The sequence below is a fragment of the Sturnus vulgaris genome, chromosome 15 (assembly GCF_052056855.1).
Source record: "Sturnus vulgaris isolate bStuVul1 chromosome 15, bStuVul1.hap1, whole genome shotgun sequence".
NCBI lineage: Eukaryota > Metazoa > Chordata > Aves > Passeriformes > Sturnidae > Sturnus > Sturnus vulgaris.
In genome coordinates, this window is record NC_142257.1 from 430,975 (window position 1) to 440,760 (window position 9,786).

At 62.6% G+C, this 9,786-nt stretch overlaps 1 protein-coding gene across 1 annotated transcript; it reads right to left on the minus strand.

Moving 5' to 3' along the window:
• Window positions 1-7,949: 7,949 nt before the first annotated feature.
• On the minus strand, window positions 7,950-9,209 carry POU4F3 (POU class 4 homeobox 3). Its single transcript, XM_014888290.1, has 2 exons — window positions 9,090-9,209; window positions 7,950-8,816 (listed from the first exon to the last, which is right to left on the minus strand). The coding sequence occupies exons 1-2, from the start codon at window positions 9,207-9,209 to the stop codon at window positions 7,950-7,952; spliced, it is 987 nt and encodes a 328-aa protein (XP_014743776.1).
• Window positions 9,210-9,786: the final 577 nt, after the last annotated feature.

Sequence of the window (9,786 nt, forward strand, 5' to 3'; positions counted from 1 at the left end):
GCGCCCTCAGCCGGCCGTGCGTGCCCCCCCGAAACCAAATAGGGAATGTCCCCCCCGTGACGAAACGGGGCACGGAACCAATGAACTATCCCGGCGCGGGGAGCCCGGCGGCCGCTAAGGGGCGCTGTGCGCGCGGGGCGTCCGGGAGACCCGGGGGGTTCTGAGGGACCCGGGATGTCCGGGGGACTCGGGAGCTCTTAGGGACCCGGGGGCTCTGAGGGACCCGGGGGGCTCTGAGGGACCCGGGGTGTCCGGGGGACTCGGGAGCTCTTAGGGACCCGGGGGGCTCTGAGGGACCCGGGGTGTCCGGGGGACTCGGGGGGCTCTGAGGGACCGGGGGGCTCTGAGGGATCCGGGGGGCTCTGAGGGACCCGGGGTGTCCGGGGGACTCGGGGGCTCTTAGGGACCCGGGAGGTTCTGAGGGACCCGGGGGTTCCGGGGGACTCGGGGGGTTCTGAGGGACCCGGGGGCTCTGAGGGACCCGGGGGTTCCGGGGGACTCGGGGGGTTCTGAGGGACCTAGGGAGTCCGGGGAGTGCGGGGGGCTCGGCCCTGTGCGAGGCCCCGCTGTGGCGGGGCAGGACCCCCAGGCCACGGTGGGCCGGGGTCCGCAGCCCTGGCTGGAGGCAGCACCGGCAGGAAACGGGGCGGCGGAGGCACCGCCGGCACGGGGCCGCCCTGTCCCGGGTGCCTGTGACCGACACCGTGGGCACGGGGGGAGCGGCTCCTCCTGGGGACACTCAGCCCCGCCCGGCAGCGGCACTGGGAAAACCCAGTTAGGGCTGAGCCCTGCCGTGACCTCTGCCAACACCGGGAGCTCAGCTCTGGCGGCGACGCTGCGTTTGGAATGGATGGGACATGGAACACTGCGGGAACAGCGAACACTGCGGGGACATGGAACACTGCGGGAACAGCGAACACTGCTGGGACATGGAACACTGCGGGAACAGCGAACACTGCGGGGACATGGAACACTGCGGGGACAGCGAACACTGCGGGGACATGGAACACTGCGGGGACAGCGAACACTGCTGGGCAGCTGCCGGCAGCTGCAGTGCTCCGTGCAAACGAACACCTGGATGGCAGAGAGCAAGGCCGGGACATAGTCCTGTGCCATCAGGCCTTTCCATCTCTAACTGGTTTTGTGAGCCCACATTTCCTGTTCCTCCCCTGCTCTCAATAAAAAGATCTGTCTTTTGTCAGATAACGAAAATAAGGAATTGCTAGGGCACCTTTTGCTAGGGCAGTGCCGAACAGGGTCTTTATTCATGTGTTTTCCATGAAGTTGCTGCCACTGTGAGGATTTGGGACAGGGCGGCAGGTGCTGGGACTCCGTGGGAGCCTGAGTGTCCTGCTCCATGCCACCATGTCCTGCTCCATGCCCGGGGTGGCAGCAGGGCAGGGGCCGGGGCTGTCCCTGCTCCCTGCCCGCAGGGTGAGGGCACAGTCCGTGCTCTGCTCTGCAGGGATGGGAGATGAGCTGGGGTGTCCCATCCCACATCCTCCTCACCAGCACTTTCTGATAGCAGACACTGAAACCGGCTTTGCCCACGAGTGCTCACATCCTCCACACACAGAGGGGCTGCCTGTCTTCCACATGTCTTTCATCCTCTTTTTATCTCCTGTTCCAGGCTTGTCTCCATGTTTTATTGATGTCAAGCTAGCAGGCAGGAGCAGCTGCAGGGCCCTCTCCCCGGGTTCGGGGGGGCTGGCGCCGCTGCTGTACCCCAGCCCCCTCACCTCTGTGTTCTCAAAACATTCCAGTCAGGAATTCCCAGACTGCAGCTCCTTCAGGAGCAGTTAGTTAACGGTGAGCTGCAAAACACGAGCCACTTTGACGAATTTGGTGGCAGGTCCCTGTGCTGCAGGACGTGGCTCTTGGCAGCAGTACAATTTACTGTGATTGATATGCACTTCCCTGGATTTCATTGAAATCAAGAATTCCAGTGGCTCAGATTGCTGTTTGCCTGGACACCCTCCCGAACTCCCCGTGGGCTCTGGGGGTGCAGGTGTGAGGGGACTGACCAGCAGGCTCTGTTAATCCCCTCAGGAAGCCAGGGCACTGCTCCCGGAGCTGGGAGGGTGTTGCTGGCCATGCTCCTTGGGGAACGGGGCTGTGGCGAGCTCTGGAGCCAGGGGAAATCTCTGTGGGGGAATCCCAAACCCCCACCCACTGCAGAGCTAGTGGATCAGCTGATGGAATGCTGCAAATGGAATGGCTGTGGGTACCTGGGTGTCCTGGCAGCTTTCCAGAGAAGTCTGCAGCTGGGACCCCCACTGCAGCCCTGGTTCCCCTGTGTCTCCTGCCAGTCCTCCCCAGACCCGTTGTTCCCTGGCCGGAAAGCTGCTGGCTATGCTGTGCACAGGGTGCTGTCACTGCTGCTGCTGTTGCTCCAGAAATTGTTCCCAGGGAGGTTTTAAACTGGGAACCTTTTCAAATATTTGGATCTCTGTAGTTTTTAAAAGGCTGTTTGTGACACAGTCTGACTTCTCTGCCAGGCACATGGGAAGCTGTCCTGAAACCCCACAGTGTGGATGTTCCCTCCCAAACCTGCCCATGTTGTTGTGTTTTCTTGGTCCAAGGTGAGTGGCCTTCTTCATCCTCGCTGCAGTTCTGTGCCTGAGCTGGTTCCAGCACCAGGGTTCCCTCTGGAGCAGTGTGGCAGCCTTTGAGCTGCTGTGGGCTCCCACTGCTGGGGCTGGTCCCTACAGCAGCCGTGGGGTTGTGTCGTCTCAGAGATGCCGACATCCTGCCATTCTTTTGTATTTTTTTCAGATTTCAGGTTGAAGTGTGATGACAAATTAAAAATTTTGCCCTGGGCTGTCTGCAGGGCCTCTGGGCTGCTGTGGTGCCAGCATCTGCCGAGGAGAGCCCCAGGTCCCGTGCTGGAGGGTGGCAGTGGGGGGAGGCTCCTACTGGCACCGAGGTGCTCCTGCTTCCCCAGCCCCCTCGGCCTCACGGCTCAGTGCTGAGGTGGGGGCTGAAGCCACTGGGCTCATCCCCCATCCCCTGCAGCCATGGGGGCCTTGGGGACCATGGCTGCTGTGCCCTGCTTGGCCTTGGAGCTGGGCTGGCCCGTTCTGAGGCCATGTGAGGCGTCATCTGGCATTGTGGGGAGCAAGTGGGTCTGGGCATTACTGAAATTTAACAGGGCACCTCCCTGTCTGTCAGCACGGCATGGGATGCTGCACACAGGCTCTGGGCACGGAGCTTCCTGGTCTGGTCCCAGGATTTCCCTGTATTCACATGAAAACATCCCATTTTTTTCTCTACATATGGAGCCTGCAGATTCCCTCCTGCATGGGAAATGGGAGGTGACGGCTGGAAGGAGCCCAGCAGAGCAGAGCCCAGCTGCGGGCAGCACCCGCAGCACCTGCAGCTCCTTGGCCAGCAGGGACAGTGCCGCTGGCCCTGCGAGTGCTTCTGAAAGCATCAGAGTGCCGTGACTGCACCAGCCACAGCAGGGCTGGGAGCAGGCCCTGGCCAGGAGGGCGCTGGGCCACACCCTGAAATTCTGGGAGCATCCAAGGAAAGTTCTTCTATCTGAAAACAGCCACAGAGCTGACACTAATAGAAGAAGACCACTAAAAAGCTGTGTGATATTCTGGTATTGGCTCTGCTCCCGGTCCCTCTCTCCCTCTGTTGCTGCTGGCATTTTATGAAATATTGATGTGCCAAGGTGCTGCTGCTCTCCCGTTTTCTCCTGCCGGCCCGGGGAGGGGCTGCGGGACGGGCTCAGAGCCGGGTCCCGCGGCCGAGCCGAGCAGCTCGGTCCCCGGGCTGGGGCCGGGACTGGGGCTCCTGGCTGGAGCAGGCGGGTTGGAGATGCCGTGGTCGCTTCCCTTCTCATGCGAGGCTCTTCTCCAGCTCCTGAGCACGACTTGTGATCCCTTCGAGTGCCCTCCTGCAGCCCGGGCTGCCGCGGGCTCCTCCTCCGGGCTGCCGGGGCTCTGTCCCTCGGAGGGGCGGCACAGGGGCTGCCCGGGCTCCCCGAGGGCGACAGGGCCAGGGAGGGGACACCGGCAGGGCCAGGGGAAGGGACAGCGGCAGGGTCAGCTGAGGGGACACTGGCGGGGTCAGCTGAGGGAATCCCCGCAGGCTCCAGGTCCCCTCCCCTGTGCCAGCACGCGTGACAGGGGGACAGGGAAAGGCGATCATCCTCGGAGCGCTGCAAATGTGCTCCTTCCCCGGGAGACCGGCAGCGCTCCGGCTCGGGGTGAATATTTTATGAGGCTCTAGGGCAGGAGCTGGCTCGCAGGCCAGACGAGCGCTCCCGTTCCGCGGCAGGACGGGAGGACCCCGGGGGCCCTGGCACTGGGGACGGATCCGAGCGATTCCAGAGGGCTGCTGCTCCTTGGGCTGCCTGGGACTGCGGGGAGCTGGAGCCAGCCCCTCCTGCGGCCTCGGCTCTGCTGTCCTGTCTCAGCAACGGCATCGCTGTGAAATCCCAGGATGTCTCATCTCATGGCCAATTTGCTCAGGTTCCCTCAGCGGGGGCTAATGTGTTTTCCATGTTAACGTGCCCGCACGTGGCGTCCAGCCTGACTGCAACACGGAGCCACTAATCGTACACGACTGGCACACATGCCCCGGTGGCAGGGGACACGGCTGCATGTGTTGCTGCCACGGTGCTCCTCCAGTGGCTTTTGCCTGGGCTGACCCCAGATTTACAATGTTTCAGGTTTCCTCATCAAAGGAAGAAGCAAACGATTTTTCCCACCCCAGTGTCTCTGACAAGGAAAACATTTGCTCCATCCGAAATATTTCAGGTTCCTTCATTGCCAGGTGCAGACGCCGGTCCTGGCTCCAGCCCTGGGGACCACAGCTCCCAGCCCAGAGCCCGGAGCAAAACCTGGGCAGCTGCAGAAACCACTGTCCTAAGGAACATCCTTCATCTCAAACTGAATGTGTCTCTTGAGGAGAACAAATGTCCTTGAAAACTCAGGAGAAAGGAAGCACTGAGGGCAGAAGGCATGGAGGAAAAGGGGACTGTAAATCTGGAATTTTGCAGCTGAAAACCAGTTTTCTCTGGGAAAGCAGCATGGCTCCAGCTCTCCTTGCCAGTGGCTACTTCTTGGATCTTCTGGTGCCATCACGAGCATGGGCTGGGCTCTACAACAAGCCAAGACCTTCAGCAGTTCCTGCCACTCCCACAGGACATGGGTGGCTGGGCCCTGTCCTGGTGCACACACCCACTCACCGCCATGCACACACACACACACACACACACACACACGTGTGCTCCTGCCATCAGCTATTCCCACCTGCACACCACAGCACCTGCTGCCTTGCTCCCCAACTCCCCAGACCCCTGAGCCCTCTCTCCTGTCTCCCCCCTCCTCCTCACACATGCTTTTGTACATCTAGGAGCTCCCCCGGCCCCTCGTGTTATCAGATGTGCTGCTATTGATTTCCTCCCTGCATTTGTTTTTGTTATTTATTATTAATGGGATCATTTTTCCATCCTTTGTGCATGAAGGCAAATTTTGTGTAAAAATCAATTGAGTGAGCAGCGCCAATGGCTTGTTTGGTTTTCTATGCTTTCATCTCCTGTGCACAGGTCCCGGGAGACAGAGAGCAGGATATTAAGGAACAAGCATGGAATGGGGAAAAAAAAATAATAAATCAATTGTTAGTGGTTCAGAAACCATAGACAGGGGGGTTGCCTGCTGTGTCTCTCACACGTGTCCTGGGCATTTCCTATTTCAGCAGGTTTCCCTTTCCCCTTTATCTGGGCTGTCCCTGAAAGGGAATTCCCTTTCTCAGCAAATTTCACCCGCATTTTTCATTTTACCTGTGGGAGGTGGGTTTGTGCATGGGGTGTGTTTTGAAGAATCAAGTGTCCCAAGGTGGGTCCCTACTGCCCAGGACAAGGAGCCCCAGACCCCCAAGAGAATTGTGAGTCCTGAAGCCCAGGCACGTGGAGAGGCTGATGAGGCAGGAGGGGTTGGGGTGCGGGGGCTGCGATGTGATGGGAGCTTCTCACAAACGCGGAATTCCAAGCACTGGCTCCATCCTGCCTCCCATCGCCTGCTGGCTCCGGGGCACTGCTCGTTATTCTGAGGGGAAAACGTGGGCGGCTTCTTCATCATTAAAGACCGCTTCTGAGCTATTTCGAGGCCGAAAGGAGCTCATCGCCAGCTCCAGGAAGACCAGATGAGCTCCCTGTGTCACAGCGGGTTTACCCCAGAGCTTTGAGAGCCAAACCCAGGGACAGACCCAGGCACCAACCAGCACGGACCTGACCTGCAAAATAAATCTCGAATGAAGCGATCAGGTCCTGTATGTGAAACCTGGGCAGAGCCCCCCGTCAGAGCACTGCCGGGAGAAAAGGAGTCGGGAGGGAGGGAGGGGGAGCTGAAAGATCAGGGGGCTTAAGGTGTCCCCGGTGAGCGTGTTGGAGGTGAGGAGGAGCTCCCAGGAGCTGCGGGTTTGGGAAAGTTCGTTTAGAATTAGTTTTAAATCTTTAAGGCGCTCTCCAGATCTGTGCAAAAGGGACAAACGCGGAAACGTCACAAACCCACAAAAGCTGGGCGATCTCTTTGCCACTGCAGGAACAAGCCCGGTCCGATCTCCCTCCTGGAGGTGCGCAGGGACAGAGGTGCCGGCCGTGGAGCCGTGAGGATATTCTGCACTGCCGGCTCGGAGCGGGGCTCGGTGAGGCTTAGACTGAGCTTAACCCGAACCGGGGAGGACACGGATTCCGTCCGAGAGCAGCGCTAGCGATTATTCCTGCAGGAACACAAAAGACGCGAGGCTGCGGCAGTGGCACGGCCTGGATCTGGGCTGGATCTCCATTCCCGTGCCCGGAAATGCTCCCGACCCCGCGCCCGCTCCCGCCGCCCACCCGGGCCCGGCGCGGCCGTGCCCGCTCCTCCGGCGGCCGCGGGGCCGGTCCTGCCCCGGGTCGGGGCAGCTCCCAGACACACACGGAGACGAGGGAAGAGATTAAAGCACATCTTACCTGTAAAAACACGGGCCCGGAGTCCGCAGCTGCGGGGGAAGATGCCGTCGGAGTTGCCTTCTTTATAGTGAGGAAGGCGATTAATATCGCGTGGCCCTTATTCTAAATTTTCAGAGCCCACAATATAATGTAGTGGCATAAGGGCATTTTTTGTTAAAGGGCATCTGATTGGGAAAAATCATTGAGGACAATTGGGAAAACGCGGCGCGAGGGAGCGTTACCCGCGAGGAAAAGGTGCATTCGGAGATGGCTTCCTGCCGGGGGAGGAGGAGGAGACCCGGTTCGCAAGTTCGATGTTTGTCACTCATTGAAATGCTAAAGTGGAATACCCAGAGGACGCTCACAGTTCGAACATTAATCTTTAATCGTTAAGGTGCTTCTGGGAATCGCAAATAAAAGTCCTTTCCCCCTCCTGAACAGATTCAGAAACGAACCCCTCATCGGTTTTGGTGGGGGGATGTTTCCGCTCCCCCGGGGCCGGTGGCAGCGCGGGGCCCGGCGGGGCCGAGCCCGGTCCCGTGTCCCGGGGCTCGCCCCGCTTACGGGGGTTTTATTGAGGGTGCGATTGCTCTTGCGGGTTATTTCGGGTATTCCCGTCGGGGCTGCGGCGCGAGGAGGAATGACACGTCCCGGCGGGTTGAAAAATAAAACTTTATTAGGGAGCGGGGCATGGGACTCGCTCTGCCGCGGAGTGGGGCAGAACGGAGGGCCCGGTGGGAGCGGGGCTCTGCCCGGGGCGCGCCCCGAGGCCTCGCCCGCCGCCAGCGGAGTTCGGGGACCTGCGGGATTCCTGTCGGGCCGCTCCGCTCCCGGCTCCGCTCCCCTCCGGGCTTCTGTCCCGGGCTGGCTCTGCGGGGCGGGGCGGGGCGGGGCAGGGGGGGCTCAGGGCCGTCCGTCCCGTCCCGTCCCGTCCCGTCCCGTCCCGTCCCGTCCCGTCCCGTCCCGTCCCGTCCCGTCCCGTCCCGTCCCATCGGGGCCGGGGCTGTCAGTGCACCGCCGAGTACTTCATGCGCTTCTGCTTCTGGCGCTGGTTGCAGAACCAGACGCGCACCACGTTCTTCTTGAGGTCCAGCTTCTCGGCGATGGCCGCGATTTTCTCAGCCGAGGGCCGAGGCTGCAGAGCGAAATACGCCTCCAGCGAGCGCCGCTCGGGCGCGGCGATCGAGGTCCGCCGGCGCTTGCGCTCGGCGCCGGGCGGAGGGTCGGGGCCGGCGGGGCGGGCTCGCCGGGCGGCCTCGGCGCCCTCCAGCCAGGCTTGGAGCACCGGCCGCAGCGCCGTCATGTTGTTGTGCGACAGCGTCAGCGACTCGAAGCGGCAGATCGTGCTCTGGCTGAGCGAGCCCACGCCCGGCAGCTTCAGCGCCGCCAGCGCCGCCCCCACGTCGGCCTGGGTCACCCCCAGCCGCACCCGGCGCTGCTTGAACCGCTCGGCGAACGCCTCCAGCTCCCGCGGGTCCGCGGCGGGCGCGGGAGCCCCCGGGGCGCCCACGGGCACGGGCAGAGGTCCCGGGGCGGCGGCGGGCAGCGGCGGCGGCGGCGGCAGCGGCGGGGCGGGCAGCGCGGGGGGCTCGGCCAGCCCCGCCACGGCCAGCGACGGCGAGAGGTGCTCCAGCAGATCGCCGCCGTCCAGCGCCGGGTGCGGGAGCGGGTGCGGGTGGGCGGCGAGGGCGGCGGGGTGCGGGAGGGCGGCGGCGGCGCAGGGGACGCCGCTCATGGCGTGGAAGGCGGCGTCCGGCTTGAAGTGGGGGTGGAGGTGGTGGCCCTTGGCGTGGGGGGCGATGTCCGCGGCCGCCAGCGCCTCGGCGCGGGCCAGCAGGCTCTCATCGAAGCTCCCAAATATATTGCCCTGCAGCTGCGAGCAAGAGCACGCATGGCGAGGTCAGTGGGGAATTCTGTCATCTCCGCCTGAAAAACCGGCCCCGGCACCGCGGGTCCTCCCCGGAGCTCAGGTCATAAAAATTAATAGGAAGACAGCGGCCCCGCTCCGCACGGCGCGGATCAGGGGCGGGCACGGGGGGAGCGCGGAGCCGCGACGCGCGGTGGTGCTGCCGACATGAAAAAAACATTAACCCGGTGCCTGTCAGAAAATGTGGCTTAGAGCGGTAATTGCGCCTCATCCACGTACCTGCGGGGCCGGGAGGCAAACTCTGCGCATCGCCTCGGTGCCGGCGTGCAGGCTGGGGAACTTGGGCTCCTGGAGGGCGGCGGGCACGGCGAAGGGCTGCTTGGAGTCCATGGCCATCATCTCGGCGCGGCCCGCGGGCGGGAGGCCCCGGGCATGGGCGCGGGGCTGTGTCTGCCCTGGGCACTGCCCGAGCGAGCGGTGTTCGATGGCAGAGCTCCGCCGGCGCCCGCCCCCCCTGCGCTCCCTCACTCATCTTACACCCGCACGGGCCGCGCACGCGTGATGCGCCCGGGCAGGACGGGCAGGGCACGGGCGGAGAGACCCTCCGGGACCCCGGGGCCAGCCCGGGGCTCGGGGCAGGACGCGCCGTCGCGGGTGGGCGGCCGGGAGTGACTCGCAGCCCCCGGGCCGCTCCCGCTCGGATCCCGCTCGTGCCTCGGCCGGCAGGTCCCGGGGGAAGGGAGGAGAGGGCGTTTCTCCCTGGGCAAAGCCCGCGGGCTGACGTTGGAGCAGAGGGGCCGTCGTCCACGCACCCATCCCTGGGAAAGCGCTTCTGTTCTACTACCGAGCCTTTCATTATTGCACTCCCAATCTTCACACATCTTCAGACATTACTGTACTTTGAGGGACAAGAGATGTAAATATTTTGCAAAATTCGAAGTTCTTAAGCAAAAATAAAACCAGCTCCGAGATTTAA